The sequence below is a fragment of the Aspergillus campestris genome (assembly GCF_002847485.1).
Source record: "Aspergillus campestris IBT 28561 chromosome Unknown P168scaffold_1, whole genome shotgun sequence".
NCBI lineage: Eukaryota > Fungi > Ascomycota > Eurotiomycetes > Eurotiales > Aspergillaceae > Aspergillus > Aspergillus campestris.
The window spans coordinates 332,262-355,208 of NW_020194336.1; the positions used below are offsets into that span (position 1 = coordinate 332,262).

At 54.0% G+C, this 22,947-nt stretch overlaps 8 protein-coding genes across 8 annotated transcripts; 4 read left to right on the forward strand and 4 right to left on the reverse strand.

The window, feature by feature from the left end:
- Positions 1–190: 190 nt before the first annotated feature.
- On the forward strand, positions 191–3,777 carry pmt1 (protein mannosyltransferase 1; the record flags this gene model as incomplete). Its single annotated transcript, XM_024838446.1, has 5 exons — positions 191–925; positions 992–1,281; positions 1,350–1,633; positions 1,699–3,162; positions 3,250–3,777. The coding sequence occupies exons 1-5, from the start codon at positions 669–671 to the stop codon at positions 3,775–3,777; spliced, it is 2,823 nt and encodes a 940-aa protein (XP_024696391.1). The 5' UTR covers positions 191–668.
- Positions 3,778–4,312: 535 nt separating this feature from the next.
- On the reverse strand, positions 4,313–5,144 carry P168DRAFT_323027 (uncharacterized protein; the record flags this gene model as incomplete). The annotated part of the gene is made up of 4 exons (XM_024840631.1): positions 4,313–4,379; positions 4,480–4,681; positions 4,902–4,945; positions 5,004–5,144. 4 exons carry the CDS (start codon positions 5,142–5,144, stop codon positions 4,329–4,331), a joined length of 438 nt encoding a protein of 145 aa, XP_024696392.1. The 3' UTR covers positions 4,313–4,328.
- Positions 5,145–6,040: 896 nt separating this feature from the next.
- erf2 (palmitoyltransferase ERF2) lies at positions 6,041–7,888 on the forward strand (the record flags this gene model as incomplete). The annotated part of the gene is made up of 1 exon (XM_024833221.1): positions 6,041–7,888. The coding sequence occupies one exon, from the start codon at positions 6,041–6,043 to the stop codon at positions 7,886–7,888; it is 1,848 nt and encodes a 615-aa protein (XP_024696393.1).
- Positions 7,889–9,153: 1,265 nt separating this feature from the next.
- P168DRAFT_313945 (putative histone-lysine N-methyltransferase (Ash1)) lies at positions 9,154–11,962 on the forward strand (the record flags this gene model as incomplete). The annotated part of the gene is made up of 4 exons (XM_024839718.1): positions 9,154–10,354; positions 10,415–10,788; positions 10,853–11,052; positions 11,113–11,962. The coding sequence occupies 4 exons, from the start codon at positions 9,154–9,156 to the stop codon at positions 11,960–11,962; spliced, it is 2,625 nt and encodes an 874-aa protein (XP_024696394.1).
- A 1,141-nt stretch (positions 11,963–13,103) lies between these two features.
- Positions 13,104–16,560, reverse strand: P168DRAFT_323030 (uncharacterized protein). The gene is made up of 2 exons (XM_024840632.1): positions 16,415–16,560; positions 13,104–16,308 (listed from the first exon to the last, which is right to left on the reverse strand). Exons 1-2 carry the CDS (start codon positions 16,424–16,426, stop codon positions 13,357–13,359), a joined length of 2,964 nt encoding a protein of 987 aa, XP_024696395.1. The 5' UTR covers positions 16,427–16,560; the 3' UTR covers positions 13,104–13,356.
- Positions 16,561–16,716: 156 nt separating this feature from the next.
- On the reverse strand, positions 16,717–17,982 carry P168DRAFT_300619 (LYR motif-containing protein). The gene is made up of 5 exons (XM_024838447.1): positions 17,908–17,982; positions 17,531–17,803; positions 17,293–17,457; positions 17,003–17,169; positions 16,717–16,947 (listed from the first exon to the last, which is right to left on the reverse strand). The coding sequence occupies exons 2-5, from the start codon at positions 17,579–17,581 to the stop codon at positions 16,938–16,940; spliced, it is 393 nt and encodes a 130-aa protein (XP_024696396.1). The 5' UTR covers positions 17,582–17,803; positions 17,908–17,982; the 3' UTR covers positions 16,717–16,937.
- Positions 17,983–18,145: 163 nt separating this feature from the next.
- On the forward strand, positions 18,146–19,184 carry P168DRAFT_323032 (uncharacterized protein). Its single transcript, XM_024840633.1, has 3 exons — positions 18,146–18,369; positions 18,425–18,522; positions 18,592–19,184. The coding sequence occupies exons 1-3, from the start codon at positions 18,187–18,189 to the stop codon at positions 19,094–19,096; spliced, it is 786 nt and encodes a 261-aa protein (XP_024696397.1). The 5' UTR covers positions 18,146–18,186; the 3' UTR covers positions 19,097–19,184.
- Positions 19,185–20,442: 1,258 nt separating this feature from the next.
- P168DRAFT_285993 (uncharacterized protein) lies at positions 20,443–21,421 on the reverse strand. The gene is made up of 2 exons (XM_024836257.1): positions 21,336–21,421; positions 20,443–21,199 (listed from the first exon to the last, which is right to left on the reverse strand). The coding sequence occupies exon 2, from the start codon at positions 21,193–21,195 to the stop codon at positions 20,767–20,769; it is 429 nt and encodes a 142-aa protein (XP_024696398.1). The 5' UTR covers positions 21,196–21,199; positions 21,336–21,421; the 3' UTR covers positions 20,443–20,766.
- Positions 21,422–22,947: the final 1,526 nt, after the last annotated feature.

A 22,947-nucleotide genomic window follows, 5' to 3' on the forward strand; every position in this document is an offset into this window, starting at 1 on the left:
ATCAAAGACCGTGGATTCCAAGGGATGCTAAATCGGTTGCATGCAGAAGGTATTCTACCTGCCACTTGAATTACCTGTGGTGGAATGTACATATACTGTAGGAATACTAATGTATGGCTGACCGCCGACGATCTGGCCTCAGACTACCCTGACCTCCCTTATTGTTCCCACACGTGTTGTCTAACCTCCTCTTCTCTCTCTCTCTCTCTCTCTCTCTCTCTCTCTCTCCTTTGGTCTTCCTTCTTCTCTCTCCTTTATACTCCCCGCATATCCTACTTCTGATTTGAGTCATGGCGACTCGGGTCTGATCCGTACCCATTTCATCTATCTGACACTCGTTGATTGATTATATTTTTCCTTATTTGGCTTGTTTTGTCGGGCGTGGGGTTCCTGTCCCCTACTTCTTGTCGGAGCTTTCTGCAGCTCGTGCTTGGTCTACAGACTTTCTTCTCCCCGATCAGTTGTGCATGATTGAGGATTCTTTTGTCCCTATCCTTTCCCTTTCTTCTCTTTTCTCTTCTTTTGGATTTCTCTCTATACCTTTTTAAACCCCTTCGTAATACTCTTTGACCGATCTCAACCCACCCTCCTTTCCGTTCGATCCGATCAACATATACCATCTGACACACCCTTCTCCATCGGTCGAGTTGGATACCTAATCGAAGAACATGGCAATCAAATCAGCTCTCGGGGTGCAGCCGCCCCGGCAATCGGGTCGCTCGCCCAGTCGATCGCCGAACCCGAAGAATCGCAAGACCTTCCCCGCGCAGAGTGCCAGCTATGCGTCGGATGGCGTCACGAACAATGATATCTTCAACCTTCCCTCCACCGACTACAAGGCGCTCGTCGTCGTCACCATCATTGCGGCGGTGGTTCGCTTGTTCCGCATCTATCAACCGTCGAGCGTCGTCTTCGATGAAGTACAGTATGTGATGTGATGGTCGAAACGGGACACACGGGTGGCGGATGCTAATCGTCTTCCGTACTATAGTTTCGGTGGGTTCGCAAGCAAATATATCAAGGGGAAATTCTTTATGGATGTTCACCCGCCTCTCGCCAAACTGCTCATCACGCTGGCTGGCTGGCTGGCTGGTTTCGATGGGGAATTCGATTTCAAGGACATCGGCAAGGACTATCTGGAACCCGGCGTCCCTTATGTGGCGATGCGCATGCTCCCCGCCATCCTGGGCGTGCTGACGATCCCGTTGATGTTTTTGACCCTCAAGGCCTCGGGCTGTCGCACAATCACGGCGGTCCTTGGCGCCGGGGTGGTCATTTTTGGTAAGCCTTTCTCCGGTCGATCGCGATCCATTCCAGACATCTCGTGTGCGGATTCTGACGGCGCTTAGAAAATGGTCTCATCACCCAGTCCCGTCTGATCCTTTTGGACTCCCCCCTGGTCTTCTTCACGGCTCTCACCGCGTTGACGTTCACCTGTTTCACCAACCAGCAAGAAATGGGTCCTTCCCATGCGTTCCGCGCACCCTGGTGGTTCTGGTTGGTCTCCACGGGTCTCTCCTTGGGCGCCACCCTGAGTGTCAAGTGGGTTGGACTCTTCACCGTCGCGTGGGTGGGCACCCTCACCATCCTCCAGTTGTGGGTACTTCTCGGAGATCCGCAGACCGTCACACCGGTATGTTGCTACCCCGTTTGTCTGTCGGAGCTCAAAGTTCTAACGCAGTGTCGTTTGTTGTATAGCGCCTCTGGTTCAAGCATTTCTGCGCCCGTGTCTTCTGCCTAATCGTCATCCCGCTCGGCTTTTACTGCGCCATGTTTGCCATCCATTTCATGTGCCTCGTCAACCCTGGTGAAGGAGACGGATTCATGTCGTCGGAGTTCCAGGCGACCCTGAACTCCAAGGCCATGCAGGATGTCCCCGCGGATGTGGCATTTGGATCCCGAATCAGCATCCGTCACCTGAATACGCAGGGCGGCTATCTCCATTCCCACAACCACATGTACCCGACGGGCAGTAAGCAGCAGCAGGTGACCCTGTACCCGCACAAGGACGAGAACAACGTCTTCGTGGCCGAAAACCAGACCCAGCCGATGAACCCGGACGGAACGGGTGTCGAGGGTCCGTTTGCATGGGATAACTTCACCGCGTCCTACATTGAAGATGGCTCCGTCATCCGACTGAACCATCTGATCACCGGTCGACGGATCCACTCCCATGACGAGCGACCACCCGTGACCGATGTGGACTGGCAGTTTGAAGTGTCGGCGTACGGCTTCGATGGCTTCCCTGGTGATGCCAACGACCTTTTCCGGGTCGAGATCGTCAAGTCCATGTCGGATGGAGAAGAGGCCAAGAAACGGCTGCGCACCATCCGATCCAAGTTCCGACTGGTGCATGTCATGACCGGATGCACCCTGTTTTCGCACAAGGTCAAGCTCCCGAGCTGGGCGTGGGAGCAACAGGAAGTGACCTGTGCCCGCGGCGGAAGTCTCCCGAACAGCGTGTGGTATGTCGAAGCCAATCACCACCCCATGCTGCCGGCCGATGCGGAGAAGGTGAACTACCGGAACCCCGGGTTCTTTGGTAAGTTCTGGGAGCTGCAGAAGGTGATGTGGACGACGAACGCCGGATTGACGGAGCCCCATGCTTGGGATTCCCGCCCCCCATCCTGGCCCGTCCTGCTTCGGGGCATCAACTTCTGGGGCCGCGACCACCGCCACATCTACCTCATCGGGAACCCCTTGCTCTGGTGGTCGTCCACCGTCGCCATTGGTATCTACGTCCTCTTCAAAGGCATCTCCATTCTCCGGTGGCAGCGGGGCTGTGGTGACTACAACAACGTCAACTTCAAGCGATTTGATTACGAGGTCGGCACCAGCGTGCTTGGCTGGGCGTTCCATTATCTCCCCTTCTACCTCATGGCCCGTCAGCTCTTCCTGCACCACTACTTCCCCGCGCTCTATTTCGCCCTCATGACCCTGTGCCAGGAGTTCGACTTCCTCGCCAATCGGATCCAGAAATTGGGACTGCCATCTCGGCCCGCTATCGGCAAGATTCTCGCGGGTACTTTCCTGGCCGCGAGCATCTTCACTTTCACGCTGTATGCCCCTCTGGCGTACGGCAACCCCTGGACGCAGGATGCCTGCCGGAAGGTGAAGCTCCTAGGCGGATGGGACTTCGATTGCAACACTTTCTACACCGACGTAAGTGTTCCGGAATGGAATCCCCCCCGGCGAGGGACCTAGCGGCATCGCATCATTCAATTCCGAACTAACTGGACGGGACCCTAGCTTAACCAATACGTCACTCACTTTACGGGCACCGACCTGGCGGCCCCCACGACCGCGGTGCCCACCGCCGAGGCGCCCCCGGTGGTCCCCCTACCCCAGGAGAAACGGGAGAACCAAGCAGCCCCCCAGGAGAAACAAGAAGAGGCTCCCGAAGCCAGCGTCACCCCCAAGGCCCACCAACCCGGCACCAGAGCACGCGTGGAGTACCGGGACCAGGACGGCAACCTCCTCGACGAAGAGTTCGTCAGCCAGCTCGCCAAGGACGGCAAGGTGCAATTCGAGACGCGACACGAGACCCAGACCAAGTTGGCGCACGCCCACGAGGTGGACATGGTCGACGGGAAGGTAGCCCCTCCGGCCCCTCCCCACCCGGACGTCGAAGGCCAGGACCCAGAGACCGTCGGCAAGCAGCCGCCGGTCGTAGAGGATGGACCGGCCTCGGTAGCGGGACAGGGTAGTCCTCTTGGTCAGGAGGAGCGGTCGCCGGAGCCCAAGCCGGCTGCCGAACCGAACGAGGCGACCAACTGATCTATTTGGGCGGTGAATGTTAGGATTGTAAAGCCTGCTTTTTTTTTGTAAAAATACCTTGTCTTTAGTTGTTTTTGCACTCATTAATTACTCTTCTACTTATATCTGTTCTTTCAGTAGTCTTATATTGGTTGGTTGAACATCGGGTTGACCAACGAAGTACATATAACAATCGTATCCAATTTGCCTGGATCCGAGGTACCTGAGACCGACTTCCAACTACTGCCCGTCAAAACTACACACATTGGGCCCTTATACCGATATACCCAAAGAGCGAATGATAGCTGCACCGCAGCAACAAACCAAAAGAAAGAAAGAGAAACAAAAAAAAAAAAAGTAATAAATCTTCGCAAAATTCCCATCAAACGAAACGTACTATGCACAAGTCCTCCTCCTCCCCTTCTCCTTCCGATCGCTCTCTTCCGCGATCGGTTCTAGTTCTTCACGGTGCGTTTTAGTGTACAACATCTAGCATTGACTCCACCCCCTCTGTCACCCCACACACACTCTTCGTCCGCCCATACGGCGCACGTTGGTATAGTATAGAGTATCTAGTAGTCCCACTCCTCCTTGCCGTACTTGTTGAATCGCTCGTGGAGGTCCTATCATAGGGAAGAGAAGGCGGTTAGTCAGTTGTGCATATAGATGGCCAATTGCCGCAGATTTCTGGCTCAATGGCATGGTGACACGGGAAGTATATACCTCAGGAAGAGTGACGTTGGGCACGATGACGGTGTTCATCGCGCTGGGGGCATTGCGCAGAGGCTGGCTCTTGTCGCCGTGAGGGTGGTACTGGTACTTGTAGACCTTGCCCTCGTCGTCGGCCTTCCAGGGCATGGCGCTCTCGGCGATACGGACGTTGCTCTCCTCGGAGTTGATGGTGGTGGGCTTGGTGCCGAAGTACCTGTCAAGAGACAAGACGATCAGTATATTGAGGCATATTAAGTTGCTGGAGGTGATTCGCTTGTAGTGGAAGTGAATTATGAGTGTTTGGTTGGATTGTGTGTCGTGTTATATTGTGTTGTGTTGGTACACCGTTTTCGGCATCGTGGGCGATATTCCCGCGTGTTCTGCGACCGGGGCGGAAAGGGAAACCAAGGAGAAAAACGGGAGGGTCAATTTACCAGCCGGCAATCAGGAAAGCACCCGACATCACACCGAGCAGAACCTATGAGACATTAGATCCGACTGTCCGACAAGCAATTGGTGTAGATATGCCGTCATACGTAGAGCTCAGGGTCACGGCGAGCAGCGGACTCAAGTTTGGCATCCTCCATCTTGGAGCTGTAGAGACGGCGCGAAGGGGCGCGGAACGCGGCCTGACGGGTGAAAGCCCGGCGGCCAGCCATGGCGAGAATGGAGGACATGATGGTGGATGTTTCGAGGGAAAGAAACAAGAGCAATTGGGTGCAGGTTGTGGGGGACGAGGGTCGGAAAAGAGGAGAGAGAAATGGGGCGAAGTGGGAGAAGTCGGATGATGATGATGTCCATCATCCGCATCAGGTGACATCCCGTTGGCTGGCGCTGTGCTGAGTCAGGAGTTGTACAGCTGCACCGCTGAGTCAGATTTGCATTGTGCCTGGGCGCACATGATTTATGTAAGGGTCAACACTAGTCCCAATCTGGTTAGCCTCCGCCAGGGCTGCATGACGGTCTAGCCCAAACGGGCTTAGCGTGTGTGATTCACGACCTGAACTAGACCGACTAACAGTAACAACTGACCAGGACTTTGGATCGCATGAGAACTGCGATCTCTCTCCGTCCTCCCCTGTCGTCTTCCGCTCTCTATCGTTGGGTCAGCCCTGTTTGCTTCCTTGGATCGTGATGTGATCTGGATGACCCTCTTTTGATCCAGTCTCTATAACGATCTCTTCAGGTGGGTGGTGTACCGCGCGTGGGGGGTGACCCAGTCTCTCCCCTTTTTCTTCGATCCCGCCGTGGTTGGGTATCTAGGGGGTGTTCGTCCCCCGAACAACTGTGGATGGGGCGCGTCCAGGCCCAAGACCCAACATCAACAGCAAACTAATATAAGTTCTTGTCAATAGGTTGCTCTCGCTCTTTCTCAGTCGTCACCCTCGATACATCATCATCCGCATCCCTATTTGGTCGTTCCTTGATACCTGTTTCCCAACCGAGTGGGACCGCTCCAATACCCACCCGTCCGCCAAGTGATATACGATCCGACAGTCCGCTCTCCGAGACACAGCATGAGAGTCGGCATCGCTCTCTAACATTCGAATCGTTGTATTGTCTGCGTTGAATCATGTCTTACTCGCCAGACGACTCCGAGACCGGCTACTCCCACCAACGGGGTCCCTCGCAGCATGCCTTGGGAATCCCTCGCCCTCCCTCCGTGGGAGGCATCTCGTCGCGGGTGACGGACATGGCCCTATCGGAGGATGGAGATCAGTCGCAATCACAGTCGCAAACCGTCGTGTCATCGCAGGCGCCACAGTCCCGCTCGTCCATCTCTCGACGCGCACCGCCTCCCGCGCGCAGTTCCATCCTCACCAATGCCAGTGGCCCTACCCCCCGACCAGGGAGTTCGGGCAGTCGACTGAGCAGAACACACATTCCCTCGCTGGCGGCGCAAGGCTTCTTCCGTCCCATGTCTTCCCAGCGACTGCAGGCCCACCGCGGACGCCCCGTAACGAAGGAGACAACACAATCGTCGGACTACGGAGACGAGTCGAGTCAGCACCGACGCAGCTTGATTTCGGACAGTACATTCCCCCAGTCGTATACACACATCGAGCAGGAAGCGCCCCCCTCCCGGGGCACGGAGTTCACCGATCCCATCATCCCGGACCGCGCCACCTCGAATGCGAGCCCGACCAACAATACGGTGGAGAGAAGCGTGGGCGAAAGCGCCAAACTCCTGCGCTCCCGGGACCAGGGCTTCCAACATCCGCGGCATCTGGACTTGTCCGCGACGTACCAAGCGGACCCCGGGCCCGAAACTCCCCAACGATCCCCGCTCTCGTTTCTGTCTCTGCAGAATCGGGGTCCCGGGCATGAACACCGCGATAGTCGGACCCACGAGCGGCTCTCCTCCGGCGGATCGTCCCCGGGCCTCGAGAAGCAAAGCCGTCCCGCCGCCGTGAAGAAGCCCGACCTGGGTAGAAACTATGAATACTTCACCGGCAACACGGCCTTCAGTGGGCGTGGGCGACTGCAAAACTCGCGAGACAAGCCGGTCAACATCCTCACGGGCTTCCTAGTCGTCGTGCCGTCCGCGCTGTTCTTCGGATTCTCCGCCCCGTTTACCTGGCATCACATCTCCCCCGCACTCCCGGTGGTGTTCGCTTACCTCTTCTACGTGTGTCTGTCGTCCTTTGTCCACGCGTCGGTGGTGGACCCCGGGATCATGCCGCGGAACCTGCATCAAATGCCGCCACTTGACCCCGCTGATGATCCCCTGGCGGTCGGTCCGCCGACCAACGACTGGGTCATGGTCAAGCTCGCCACGTCGGAGGTGGCGGCCATGGACGTGCCGGTGAAGTACTGCAAGACGTGCAGCATCTGGCGGCCGCCGCGCTGCTACCACTGCCGCGTGTGCGACAACTGCGTGGAGACGCTGGACCATCACTGCGTGTGGCTCAACAACTGCGTGGGCCGCCGGAATTACCGCTATTTCTTTGCCTTTGTGAGCAGCAGCACCCTCCTGGCCCTCTACCTCCTAGGCGCCAGCCTGGCGCACATCATGGTGTATTGCCAGGAAGAGGACCTCTCGTTCCAGGCGGCGATTGGGACGCTGCGAGTGCCCTTCGCCATGGTCATCTACGGGGCGGTCTCGGCTCCCTACCCGGCTTCCCTGCTGGCCTACCACCTCTTCTTGGTCGGACGAGGCGAGACCACGCGCGAGTATCTAAGCTCCCACAAGTTTGCCAAGGCAGACCGTCACCGGCCCTTCACCCAGGGGAACATGTTCCGCAACTGGATCGCGGTCTTCGGGCGACCTCGGCCTCCGACGTACATGCAGTTCAAGGAGGCCTACCAGGAGGGCGATCAGCGACTGGCGACGATGAAGCGGAAGTACCTGCCACGCCATGTCGAATCTCGCGATGACATCGAAATGCAACGAGTTCCTACGACTCCGCAGCAAGAATGAGGGGGGAAGGCATCCAGTTGGACTCCCATTACCCCAATTGATGTGCAACGCCTGCCCTTTTTTCCCTTCCTCTTCTTCCTCTTCTTCTTCTTATCTACTTCACTACCTTTGTTAATACCGGACAATGTCTTCTTTGAAAGTATGCCCGTTTTTTAATCATATCTACGACCACGTTCCCTGCACCAGCTTTTTCCCCCTTCTCAAATACCTCTTGATGTTACTTGATTTTTATTCACCATCTCCCACCCTTCCTTTACGAAGCCTGTTGGAGGCTCTTCACGCATGTTGATATCCAGTCCTCATTCTTCTTACTACCTTTCTTTTTTACTTCTTGTTTTTTCCCCCTTTTAACCCTCCCCAATTTTCTCTTTCAACGCCGTCCATATGCGGAGGCGCACTTGCACCGCGGAGCAACCGTGGTTGCCATTATTGTGAATACATTCTGTAGATGACATGTTGATATTCCGTCGTTGGGAGCACATAACACCCATCTTCTGTGGTTGATATATGGGATGGGGGGAGTGGGTGCGAACCAGGCCCCACGAAGATGTACCTGTATATGATAGTTGGACAGCAATAGATCACAAATAGATCATCTACTCCAAGGCATTTCCACGTAGTAAGAATGTGATTGGAACGGAGCCATGGGAGACGCGATGGTTGACGGGGAGGGATTGCGGGACTCGGAAAGAAGGAGAGACTGATATGATCCGGTCTGATCAGGATGAAGAGAGTGTAGGAATGGCCGCAAGAGGCGAATGTTGGTGGAGGAATGAACTGGTTGGCCCGATTGGCGCTGACGAAATCATCCGAATGAGCAGGAGTGGGTAAAGAGAGAGACGAGAAGAGGAGGTGTCGTCGTAGTAGAATCGAAGGTCCTGTCTGTCTCTCTCTCTTCTTCTTCTCTCCCCTCTCCCTCTCCCCTTCCTCCCTTCTACACCTCCCCCCTCACCCCACTCTCTTCTCCTCTGACCCCTATCTCTCGTTGTTCCTTTAACAGTCCTCTGTATCACTTTTTGAAATTATGTTCTCCACCGTGCGGTCCTGAACTCGCCAGATTCCTGATAAGCGGAGTGCGCCTCCCGAACCGCCAGCCTTCTCGCTTCCAGTAATCCCCGACCCTATCATCCCCCTTCTTGGAACGCATTCGACACCTCTCCAGTCTCTCCGTTCCAGGCTCTGCATTTCCCCGTGGAGGCGTTGCGCCCCGTCGGTTAAGTTCTTCCGGAAATTCCCTCACCGCAGATCTCTACCGTGAAACGGTCATGGAAACCCGGATGACAGACTTCTTCTGCGCGTCTCCCGCAACACCCGCACCCGGTCCTGACCTCCACGAACGCCCGCCCGAGCCCGTCGATGACACAATGGCCATGGAGTACACCGAACAACTGCTCACGCCGGAGCACAGCCGATCCGAAACCTCCAGCAACAACGAAAACGCGTCCGCCGAAGAAAAACCCGCCGTGCGCCGGAGATCGACACGGGTGACGCGCGCCTCCTTGCGGGGGGCCGTGGACCTGAACCCGGACCCTGAGTCGATCCAGCCCGGTTTGCCCACGCCCGTCAGCGAGAATGAGCCTACAGTATCGGGTGAGACCCTGGTCGCCGCCGTCGCGGACCGCGGGAAGCAGACGCGCGCGTCGCACCTCCGCCACAGCATCGCGGTGATGGAGGCCGCCGCGTGGAGTCAAGCCACGCTGGCTGGGGAGGACAACAACCACGGGGGTACGGACGAGCCCGCTGTGGCTCCAGGGACGCCGGTGTCCAACTCGTCGCAGGAACCGCAGCCCGGAGAAGGGAGCTCGTCCCTGCCGCGGCGCACGCTGCGGAAACGGGTCGAGCGGGTACTGACCCAGGACGGTGACAACCACCGTGCGGCCCCCTCGAGGACGACCCCCTCCAAAGCAGAATCTCCGCAGTCTCCCCCCCGGCGCTCGTCCCGTATCAGTATTTTGGACAAAGCTTCGGCCCTGGTGGACCGGGCGGCCACTGTGTTGGGGAAACGCTCGCGCGACGCGACGGATCAGGGAGGCGACGCCGCGCGGCGAACCAGCCTGCGCCCTCGAAACGTCGCCCCGGTGAAAATGGAACTGACTGCGTCAGAGCCACCGGCCCTGAAGAAAAGACGGGTCTCCGAGAGCGATCTCCCGTCCAAGGTCAAGTCGCCTGAAAAGACCCCGGAGGAAGCATCCACGGTGAAGACCGTCACCTGGAAACCCAAGCTGTGGCTGTCGCATGGACTCTACACGGGTCAGGAACATACGGACGCTCGTCCCAGCCATAAGCGCGACCGGATCACCAAGGTTCAGGGCTCTCGAACGCCCCAAAGGACCTTGCTTCCGCTGCCCATGTTTGCCGGGGACCGACTGTTGAAGTCCGGCAGGGATTTCACCCTGCCTTTCGATGTTTTCTCGCCGCTCCCGGTGGGACAGCCCAAACCGAACGAATGGAGGAAGACCAACAAGAGTACATCACCCTGAACTCCTTCTTTTTCCCGAGACTAATGGTATGCTAATGTACGTTTAGACGTCTTCGTCGGAGATGCTTCCAGTATATGGCGCGCAAACAAGCCCTTGGAGCTGTCCAAGTGTATGTGTGTCGAGGAAACCGGCTGTGATGAGAACTGCCAGAATCGCTACATGTTCTTCGAATGCGACGACGGGAATTGCGCCCTCGGTCCGAACTGCGGCAATCGCAGCTTCGAGGAGCTCAAGCATAGGGCCAAGGCTGGTGGGAAGTACAACGTCGGCGTCGAGGTCATCAAGACGGAGGATCGCGGATACGGGGTGCGCAGCAACCGGACCTTCGAACCGAATCAGATCATCGTGGAGTACACTGGGGAGATCATCACCCAGTCTGAGTGTGAGAAACGGATGAGGACTATCTACAAGACCAACGAGGTATGTCTCTGGTGATTGTGTCTGGACGCGTCCAATTGCTTGGAACGGGCTAACAAGATCTTAGTGCTATTATCTGATGTACTTTGATCAAAACATGATCATCGATGCTACTCGCGGCTCCATCGCCCGTTTTGTGAACCATTCCTGCGATCCCAACTGCCGGATGGAGAAATGGACGGTCGCGGGCAAGCCGCGTATGGCGTTATTTGCCGGTGATCGGGGGATCATGACTGGTGAGGAGCTGACATATGATTACAACTTTGAGTGAGTCCTTTTTCCTTATGAAATGAGAGTTCTCTCAGGGGCGATGGCTAATCTACCCAGCCCCTACTCCCAGAAGAATGTGCAACAGTGCCGATGCGGCTCAGTCTCATGCCGCGGGGTTCTGGGGCCACGACCACGGGAGAAAGAGCGCGCCAGAGAAGCTCGAGAAGCCAAAGCCGAAGCCGAGAGGCAGAAGAAGAGGGACAGAGCGAATAGCAGACGGCGAGCCGCCAAGCAACTCGCGGGCACAAAACGAAAGAACGAGAAAGTGCTCAAGGGCTCCGCGTCGCGGGTCAACAAGAGACGGCCGGTGCCGTCGAACTCCCGATCCGTCAAGTCTGGTGTGCAGAAAGCCGTCTCCAAGGCACGCGGCTCGAGTTCCACGCAAACTGCGTCTCGAGCGCGCAACTCGAAGGCGAACTCGAAGGCGTCCACCAAGTCCTTGCCAAAGAAGGCCCCCGCAAAGTCTCCGGTGAAGAAGTCCGAGACCAAGCCGAAGACCAACGTCCGGTTACCCAAAGTCGCCCCCACGAAGACCAAAGCCCGCGCTCCAGCACGTTCCCGGAAACCCCAAGCTGCCAAACCAAACGAGCCCACCAAGGCTCAGACCAAGCCAAAGCCGAAGGCCCAGGCAGAAACGAAAGCCAAAGCCCAGGCAGCGGAAACAAAGACCTCCAAACTGAGTCGCCCATCCGCGGAAACCAAAGCGAAGATTCTCGCAGCGGCCAAGGGAAAGCCGGCGAAACGGACGCCGAAGAAAGCTATGAACACCAAGTCCAATAAGTCTCCTACGAAGTCGGCGCCCAAAGCGCGAGTCGCAACTCCTAAACAGGCGCAGGCGAAAGCGAGTAAATCGGTGAAGAGTCCTGCGAGGAAGGCCTCCCCCAAGACAACCAAAGCCAAAGCTTGATTGGTTTGATTTGATTTGGAATGGATAAACCTGGACTATTCTTCTTGGATACAAGCTCTATATGAAAGGAGAGAGAGAGAAGCCTTCAACTGATTCCAGCGAGGCGTTCGTCACGTTAATTTTTATTTCCTTCCTTCTTCCTTCTTTCCCTCCTTCTTTCTTTCGGTGAGCGAAGTGAAAGAAGAGAACTGCACCTTCAAAGCCAGCCAGTCACTAATCAAACATTCCATTCTTAATTGACCTATTTATCTACCTCTCTACGGAGTATTCATCTATCTATCTATCGACTCTATTAGATATTGGACCATACGGACGGAGTGCTCGATTCATCCACGTCTATACTTTTTTGTCCATGTATCTTGTTTTTGACCCCATCTTTCCAAATGGACCCTTGGTCCCTCTATTACTTCACCTGATGTTACGTCTTGGCTATTATTGTTACTGTTGTTGTTATCATCTCTGGAAGTAACGCTGGTTTGGCTGTGTTCGTTTATGATGGCGTTTTGTTATTTAACTTGCCTTATTACTGCTTGGTGCTATAACTACTTTCCAATTTGGTTTCTTGTTCCTCCTCCTCTTCACAATCTTGCTCTCTATTATGCTTTATTCGAGTCGGGAAATTGGAGTTGATATGATATGCAGGACGGTGTGGTGTTCATCTTGACTTATGATTGTCTTGTCCTGTCTTGTATACGCTTTTGTATCGTCTACGTGTTCCGACTTTCTTTACATTTGTCTCCGTGTTTTGTTTGTGCTTGCTGTTCTTCTACGGTTTCAGTCAGTAATGAATGGTGTTGAGATCGGTTTGTTAGGTTTGGTTTTATTGATTCTATCTTGCTTGAATTAACTATATTAAACTATCTGGATTTTGTAGGTGGGTGGTAAGTAGTAGTTCTAGTTTGGATGTCTTATATCCAAGGAATTGATATGATACCTATTCACTTGATACTTGATCTTATTCTTACCTGGAGTGGTGTACTTTACCACTCTGGAGCTGGGCAGAGCATTATCAATCCTCGTAGTTCTGCTGCTACTGCGGCTACAGACTGCTCCAGACTGCTATAGGATGGACTCTACTCACAAGAAAAAAATATCCACATAAACAAAAGAGATAGTGAAAAAGATATAAATGAATATAGAGGTATAGACAAGTCAAGTAACCAACTAGGTAATAAGGACAGAGCTGGCTGCCTGGCTGCCTGGCTAGCTAGCTAACAGATCCTTGAATTCCACCCTGACTCCAACTCCAACTCCAATCCCACTCCGAGACCCTGATTTGAACGCCGTACAAGGAAAGAAGAAAGAACACACTCTTGAATGGTTCCGACACGTTATGAAAATGTGTGTGTGTGAGAGAGAGAAGGTTAGGATAATATTAGAAATGCAAGGCCAACTTAAGCCGCATCGGTCCCAGTCCCAGTCTCAGTCTCAGTCTCAGGCGCCGGAGGAGTCGGTTCCGAGGCTTTAGGTTCCTTTTTCTCTTCACCCTCTTGTTCTTTCTTTTCGGTTTCCGCTGGGGTAGGATTGAGAGGTTCGGGGATTGGGATTGTGGGTTGGGGTGTGGCTTCAGTGGTAGGGGCCGGTGCTGCAGGAGCAGCAGCAGCAGCAGGAGCAGCAGCAGCAGGAGTAGAAGATTCGGGTTCAGGAGCGGGTGCATCACTTGGCTCATCTGCTTTTGTCTGCGATTCTGATTCCCCTGCTGGTTCAGGTTCAGAGACAGGCGTAGGATCAGCTGGAGGCGGGGTGGGATCGCTCGACGGCTGTGCGTCGGCTTGTGTCGTCTCGTCTGGCTGATTCTGCTTCTCGAGCTGGTTCTGGCTCTCGCTCTCCTCTGGTTGTGGTTCGGGTGCTGGTGCTGGCGCTTGTTCTTCCGTTGGAGGAGCTTGTTCTTCTGCGCTAGGAGCGGGTTGGGGAGCAGTTTCTTCTGCTGGCTGCTCGGGCTTGGGAGATGGCTCTTTTGTTTCCTCGTTGGAGGTTGTCGGGAGTGTGTCTGCTGCTGCTGCTGTTTCTGGGGCAGGTTCTGGGGCCGGAGTCTCCGTTGATGGCGCTGCGGTTTCTGGCGCTGCAATTTCTGGCGCGCCGGTGGCTTCCAGCGGCTTTCCTTCTTCTGAGACTGGAGCGGGAGCCGGGGCCGAGGTCGGGGTTTCTGATTCCTTCACGTTTTCGGAGGACTGCTCTTCTGCCTTTTCGACGGGAGGCTCCGGAGTGGGTTCAACTGGGGCCGGCTCAGTCGGGGTTGGCTCGGCAGGAGTGGGCTCAGTTGGAGGCTGTGCGGATTCATGTGAGAGAGTCTCCGTCGGGTGCTCGACAGACGGTTGTTCCTCCGATTGGAGTGCAGGAGCCTCTTCCATGGCTTGGTCTGTGGTTGGTTCATTGGCTGTATCTTCGGGCTGTTCTGTTGTAGGTGGCGGGGCGTTGTCATCCGTTGGAAGGTTGTCGGATTCTCCGCCGCTCTCTTTGTTGGCCTCGTCCTTGACTGGCCCGGAAATTGCTGGTGCAGCTGACGCCTCGGGTTCTGAGCCCTTATGCTCTTCTGGTTGCGCACCAGCCGGCTCATCTTCGTTTCCTGCATTGCTATCCTCCAGGCTTGCCTCGAGACTTCCTAGGATGTCATCCTGCTTATTCTCCCCACGCTCCCCGTCCCCTTGCTGAGCGACCTCGGAGAGCTCAGCAGAGGGCTCTGGCTTAGGCTGTTCCTCCTGTGGTGGCGCCTGCGGCCCATCGGCTGTAGTATCCATGGCCATGTAGTCATCCTGCTGTGGCTGAGCCGTTTCATTTGGCCCACTCGATGCCGGCTCTTCGCTAGCAGTTTTCTCTTCCTTCACAGCTGGCGACGGCTGTTTCTCCGCAGTTGCATGTTGCTCTTCGGGTTTCATGGAAGCAGTCTCCTCTTGAGGAGTTGACTTATCATTTGTTGCCGCAGTTGGCGATGGTTGTGCTTCAGGAGCGGCTTGCGCGATCGGTGCCGGGGTCTCTAGGGTGGCTGGCGGCTCAGGGTTCTCGTCGGTCATTTCAACGTCTTCCGAAGTCTGAGCTTCTTGCGCCGCTTTCTCCGGGGATGTGGAAGCCGGCGCATCAGAGGTGAGAGGTGTCTCGGCCGGAGGCAGCTCATGGGTCGGGGCATTAGTGGAGGGCGCGGGGACTTGCGGAGGCACATCTGAAACAGTTGACGGCTCAGCTGCAGGTTCCGGCTTCGTCTCAGGTGCTGGTTCCAATCCAGTAGCAGGAACAGAGGTTGGCTCGGCCGGCGGAGGCGCTGAGGCCGTCGGTTCAGCGCTAGGTTGCGGAAGGGGAGTCTCTGGGGTTTTCGGTTCGATCAGCGACTCGTCGCCCTCGTCACTTTCATCGCCCTCATCGCCCTCTTCCTCCTCGTCGTCTTGACCATTCTGGTCCATCGACATGCGCGGGGTATCAGCACTTCCCTCCTTGCCGTAACCAGCGTCACCAGTATCTGCGCCGGCTCCCTCTGCGCCGTGCACTGTCGAAGCGTCGGCTCCATCCCCAGGAGCGAACATGACCTTCTTTCTTCTACCTTTTCCGAAGCCCTTCGCCTTGCGCTTGGGCGGAGGCGGCCGTCTCTTTGGAGGCGTCATCACGGATACCGAGCCGGCCTCCGCGACCACCACGCCTTCACCGTTGACTACCCCGACGCCGTCAATGACGGTTCCCGGCGCTGGTGCCTCAGGCGTCACTGTCGCTTCACTTTTCTCGGGTACTAATTGCGTGTCATCTGTGATCTCCCCTTCGATTCGATGGCCTTCCGGCACCCAAGCCTCGTAGACCGAGATATTCCCCGTTGTGGGATCAACCTTCTTGAATCTCGTCCTTCTCATAGGCACGGGAGGGTTATTGCTTCCGTCCGTAGAAGACGTAGCGGCACCGTACAAGGACGGCAAGCCCGGTCGTCGCTTAGCAAGGAATTCCACCTCCGACGACTCCAGATGTTTCGGAATGGCCGCCCATTTGCGAGTCACAAAGCTGCGCTCCATCGTAGACAGCGCTGGCTGATCTTCCAATTCCACCACTTCCTTCTCCTCATCCTCCTCATCCTTGGGGGCCTGGCGAATATATACACAGCCAGCGCGAGCCGCACGGAGGAGGGCCCTGCTCATCGGGGTCAAAAGATGGCTGTCTCTCGGCATGGGGTGTTCCGGCAGAGATTGTTTTCCTTCGATGCCCTGGAGCAGTGATTCCGAGCCTTCGGTTTTGGGGACTTGGGAGACGGTTTGGGATTGGCGCGTCCATCGTCGGACGGGGAGGCCTTCGAAGACATCGTGGTCAATCTGGCCGGTTCTGGTGCGGTTGGCGCCCTCGCCGAATTGACGGCCAGAACGCGAGGACCGGAACTGAAGATTTGTTAGCCGATCGAATATATACCTACTTGCATGCGATCATGTCGTTGTCCCAAAAACAAAGATCTGGTGAGACAGTTGGGAGTCGCGAAGAACCTACCGTCGGTGGCATTGTGAACAGGTGACCCCTCCACCTGTTAAAACAATGAAATAGAAAGAGAAATAAAAAATAGAAATGAGCGCAGTGGTTATGCAAATGTAAAGAACAACGGTTGAACGAGAAACTGGGCCAGGAAGCCAGCTAAGGTGGAGCAAGTGATGGGGCAGTGAGAGAGAAGAGTCGCGATCGATCCAGAGCGCGGCGAACGACGGGCGCCGGTCACGTGGACAGGGGACTCCGGGGTGTTGTTCGGAGCCACTTCGTCGAGTATATTCTTATACGGATATATAATAAAGATAAGGAGAGAATGGTCGCATTTGACAAGATATAAACAATGCTACCTACAACGTAGGATCATCCATTAAAAGTACAGAACACGCCCGGTCTATTCGATCGCCTCCGCCTGCTGCGGCCACCATCACAGGTTCAGTGGCTAAAGTAAGGATTCAAGAAAAACAAATGCCATATCGCCCTCAGTATGTCATGTTTATTTTTATCACCGTCTGTTGCTAGAGGGGTACAATTAATCCCAACTGCGAGTGATAGTTAGATTGACCGTCGACAATGAATTCGGGGCGAGATCCTTACCCAGTATCCTTCTGGCGAACAATATCACCTTCTTGCCCGGTTTGTTTCCCCTGAATACTGTTAATCTTATGCCCTGACAGCGCCTTCTGTTCGTTAGGACCTACCGTCTCCCCGCCCTCAACGACCAATCTATCCATCTGATAAAACTGGCTGATCGTGGTTTGTCTCTATACTGACAGTTAGTTATCCGCGCTACTCATTTGGCGCCTACGTGTCGCAATATCCGGGCGGACGAGTGGATCAACCCGAATAGCATCAGCGACACCAGTGAGGAATATTGTCACACTGACCTTCAGCATCCGTAAGTTCTGCAAGCCCTCCTGGATCAACTCTTGGATCTTCCGATCCTCCGTTTCGCCCTTATGCTCGCGGAAAGCATCCAATGTTCTGCGACGGGCATATTCGCGGAAGTTGTAGTTTGCAAACTGGGTGGATTGACGGAGCAAGGACCGGAACTGCGCACGGGGGAAAAGAAACATCATCAGCTATGTCCGTTGGGACTAGATGAAGTTTAAGTCGGGAACATACCAGTGACCGGACCTGGAAGGCAGTGTTCCGTGGCAACGCGGGGGTAGACATTATGATAATATCGATGCTGGTGAGAGTGGAGATGCGAGGTCTGTCTTTCGATGTCCGTCTAGGGACTGCACGATGCGGGACGGCTGGACAAGGAAGGTCCGAGCTTAGAGAGTATTATCCGAGATGTTCGTCGCTGTCGCCTTAGCTTTATCAGAAGTCTGAACCAAGAAAAGTCCGATGGGTTCTTCTTGAAGAAGTCTCAACAAGGAAGGTTGTTGTTCCCTGGCAAACGACGTAAGTGGTGGTCCAAGGTGGCGTTTGCAAGAACAGGCGCGATGTCCCAGGAAATCCCAACTAAACGCTGGTTTCGTTTTGTAAAGACTTACCAAATCTAAGAATAAGTCCCGAATAATAGGCAAAAAAACGCAAATGGTGGAATACAACAAGGGTGGTGGGAGGAGATGACAGGAAGTGGAGGTTACGTCGGCGGGAAATTCTTTTGGATTCGCTTTTCGCGATGACGGAGTTATCGGCGTTGCTCCCTCGGCCATTGCCAGTCATCCGCTTTCCCCGTCCCCGACCTCCATCTTCGTCATTTTCCCTCTCTTCTTCACACGCGATAAACATTGAAAAGGTTTTTTGTCGCATTGCCTTCTGGTTCTAAAATGACACAAATCCCTACACCTCCCGCCTCTCGCGCCAGTTCAGAATCCCTCTATGTCGAGACCAAACAATCGGACTCCTCCGCGGAGCTGTTGCGGTCACTCGATTCCCTTCTAGAGCATTATCTCCATCTCCTCGATCAACACCAGCGACTACAGGCCGATCTCAGCTCGCGACTATCCTCCGTATGGCCCTCATCATCAAACCGATTGCCCAATGCGGGACTAACGTCGAAGACAGGGGTTTTTCTCGCTCGCTCAGGCCAATTATACCTGTCCACCAGGCCGACATTATGGCGCGGATTATTATGATGATCGCATGAAAGCCACGAGGAGAGTGTACGCACAACATCTAGTCCCCTAGCATGTGGTGTGTCAGGAAACATGACTGATCAGTGCATCTTCCAGAGAACTGCAAGCTTCTACCGACCGCGACGGAAATGACCATAGCACTCAGAATGATGCCACTTCGACGGAGGGCCACCCAAACCACGAATGCAAACCTACGTTCACCATGAAATCCGTGATAGACAACTCCGAGGAGGATCAATCGAAGAAGACGGAAGATACCAAGCCAACGCCCACTACAGACGAGCCTGCACAGAACGAGGAACCCAAGCCCGAGGCAGAGGCCAAACCCACAGAACAATCCACAGAAGACTCACCTCCCTCCATCCTTACCGAGGACGACCAGCAGGCTGGCCCCAAACCTCAACCGTCGAAGCATAAACCTCGATCCTCCGATCCTATACGGTGGTATGGGATCTTGGTCCCCCAGTCTCTTCGCAGTGCTCAGAAATCCTTTGCGGAGGCGGTGGATGGCCATATGGCGGAGCTGGCCGGTGTGATTGTTGAGATGCAGGCTGTGGAGAAAGAAGTGACCCGGGTGAGAAGTGAACTGGGAAGTACGTGACATGCTTGAGCTACACAGGTCAAGCTCGTGGCTATGACCATATCCATATAGACATTCCAAAACAAACAATAGATCATGCTGATCCAATGGTATCGATGTATACATTCATCCGCAAGTGGGACTTGGGCCTTTCATCTTGAGAAACCAAGAATAGCGCTTTTGTAAAAACTGTATCCTGCAAAACCTCTAATTCAACAGCCAGGAATCCAATTCAGCGCATCTATAAAGCCCCAACCTCAACAATACCAGCCAACCAAGGAAGCAACCCAGCTTTACCAGCAGTATAAAGTCCACTGCGCAACCACCTCGCCCTGACCTCGTTCGTCATATCCACGATAACTTATCATGAACTAACTATAAGCATCAACCTGCTTAGAACTCTTTCAACGAAAGACAGACACAATTCATGCTTTCATTACGCCTCATCATTGGGTATAATGCCGCCTGCAGAATCCAATCATATCACCTATTAGCAAAATCAAATGAGAAGCTGTACCCCGAGCCACAATCCTGCACCAGCAGAATGGCATGCAGACTCCACTCCACTATGTATGCAGAGAGCCCAGTTGGGGTTAGGTTAGGTTTATACGGATAACAACATATTCATAGATGCGGTGGGTATACGGAGTATATTTATACACAACTACTGGCTTATTCTAAATATGAATATCTTGCTCGGATTAGATTAGTGGTGGTTTGGGGGATTGCTAGAGAATTTAAGTTCCCGTGAGATATATCGCAGTATAGATATGTCATTCGAGCTCTGCGATTTTGTTGGGTCTGAGATGCTCAATCGCCTTGATTTTGCATTCTGGTTTTCTATGGATGTGGCTTATACGAGGTTGTAGCCATAAGTGTCCATGATGGGGATATGCAATATGCATGCTAGCTATGGGGCAGATCTATAGTCTATCTACATTTTTAGAACTTGATCGACACCGTGGCGTACAGATTCTGAAGATAGATTGGGGCATTAAGTAACTAATGAGGGCCATTTAGTCACACTGCAGAAAAGTTGCTAGGACTTCCTCGAACGTTGTCAGAGGATATCAACAATGCAATGCAGAATCTCGGTAGTTCAGTCTAGAATGAATGCAAGATATCGTGGTCTTTCTCGAAAGCGAAGGCGACACCTAGTCCAGGGTACTGGATCACGGACTCCCTACGTTTATCAAACCCATCCAGTACTTTCGTGCATTCGCAGAGGTGGCAGGAGTCGCCTGTTTAAGACGGGCCAGCATGGCACGGGCACCCGTGTTATTGTCGTGGACAGGAATGCAACATTGTACGTGTTGCAACATTAACATTCTAGACTCAAGTCTCGAGTATCTCGAAGAATTCAGGTGCTGCATTGCTCGAGGGAGCTCTTCCACTCTGCCACAAAAATCACTTGGTACAACATCTACAGCTTACCCCTATCTCAGCACCTTACCCCTGGTTGAGGGTTGCACGACACAACTCTTCCAGTCAGCTCCGCTGTGGGTTTGTGACCAAGTCTCGCCGTCTGGGGTCGGCGCGTCGAGAATCTAGGCGGCTACTTCCAGGACGGAGCGACAATGGATGACTGACAAGGGGAGCATGGCTTCCCCGCGCAATTCAACAGACTCACCAACACCCTCGCACAGCATTACATCGGCGCAAGATCCCACTGCATCGTTCGGTTCTCAGTCTCAAACCTCCATGCAAGGGACCACATGGATCAGGCGTCCTGCGAAAAGACAGCAAATTTCGACTCCATCAGCAGGGCGAGAAGCCGGGACCGTCCTCGCATTGATACTCGAGGTGGTAGCCTCGCGTTTCGTGTGATTCGCGCGGCAGAACTCGACCAGGGGCTGATTCGATGCTCCTTCAGAACCCGAGGCGGCTGGTTTTATTGCGAGGATCCGTGGAACCAGACTATTCTTGACAGGCGTAGTGCCTTGGTCCGTTCCGGGATTAGCACATTGGACGCCTGGGCTTGGGGGCCAGGCGTAGGCCCAGCTGAATAGCCTCGGGGTCGTCACCGTCTGGGTGACATTGAAGGGGACTGTACGGTTAGTACTGCGCGGGGAAGAGTGGATGATGAGACGTGATATATTGAAAGAATCACGTGGTGACATTTAACTTCAGTATCATCAGTATTGAAAATAAAGAATAAAAAATATAACGAAATAAGATGCAAGGTAAAATAAGAAAGAATAAACAAAAATAAATAATTATGTGAGAAAAAAGTAAGGGGAAAAAAAGCCAAAATAAGTACCGCGTGGATGTCTCACTGCGCCCCTGATCCCGTCGGATGGAATCACATCAGTCGAAAAACTCGATGAATCCTCCCTCCGAGTCAGTCGTGGTAACATTAATCTCAACGTTAATATAAAATTCTCCGACCCAAATTAAAGGCGGCGCCCCAGGTAGGGGACTAGATGCATTAAGCGAAGGCGACGGCTCAGACTACGCCAGGGTCTGGTCCCACCCGGAGTATCAAATTCGAGTGATACCAACTCCATCGTGAAAGGAGTGACCATGGGGATCGGATCGGTACTCAACGAATACTTCATACTATCTAGTAAGTAGCTGAGGACGCGGGTGCCTCGAGATCTGGTTGGATGTGGTAGTTGCTGGGGTTGACAACTACCGACAGTTTTTGTCCTGCCAACCGTACCTCCTGCAGCGACAGTTGCATTGGAAGGCCCCAGAAGAGTCATCCTCGTTATTAATAGTGTCGGAAAGGTACACGAATGTCTCATCGACATCGGTAACGTGGAATCACGCAAGGGTTGGGAGGCAGGATGACGGTCTGTGGCAGTGACGATAGCTGGGATTCGACCGTCTTTCCGCCCCCAGAGGCCAATCCCCTTCTGTCTTGAATCTGCCTTCAATATGTCTGCGATCTTGCCTGTTGATCAAGGGATATATGTCTTTCGAACGAGACGAGATTGATGCAATATCCTCTGCGCCGTGGATAGGAATGGATCCGTTATCCGTCCCCACTCGAGCATTGGTCAGTCCATATCACGGAAGGCCCAGAGGGTCGAGACATGATGGATCCAACGGACCCTTCAAACCCTGCTGTATCCACCGTCATTGGACGACATGACGGGAGAGAGGCGGAGAGAGTGTTTCAACGCGGATCCACCGCGTAGATTATCTCGTATGGGATCTCGCATGGATCCGCCCGAAGAGGATTAGAGCCGGATCACGCTGAGACCTTAGCTCTCTCGACTCTTCGCCCTCTCCTCCAATCTGCTTCGTTCCTGCTGCTCGATTCGACTCTGGCTTCCTCCACTCCCCTCTCCTGGGTCCATCTTGGCCAATCTCGGTCGGAATAGACGGTTCTTCTTCTCATCCCGATGTATCCCCACCTGAAAGAGAGTGTCAGAGAGTGAGTGTGTGAGAGAGAGAGGGAGCCTGATGGGGGAGGCTGTGAGAATGTCTGAGACTCACTCTCCGACTCGCTCTTCTGACCTTCTTTCTTTCACTCTCTTTCAGCCTCCCTAAAGAGCTAGACGCTCTTCTCTTATTCCTCTTCACTCGACCGGGTTGTCTAGTGATTTGGTAGGTCTAATCTCTGCGTAATATTTGGTTCGGATGGAGTTAATCAATTCTTTCCATACTAGGAATTCTGGGTGAGACGGTATCAATCTGGACTACTATGGGATTGTGATCCACGTCTCTGGGGTTTCTTTCTTTTCTTTCAACATCTTTCTGATTGTCTGCGGTATGCATCTCCACGGTCTCTTCATTTGACCCCATCTCGGTGTTCGATGGGCTGACGGTCTGCTATCTAGAGAGGCATTGAGTGCCCTTGACAGCATTGATCATTCTTCTCCTCTTTCTTTTCATTCATTCTTTCTCTTGGACCTGCGCACAGC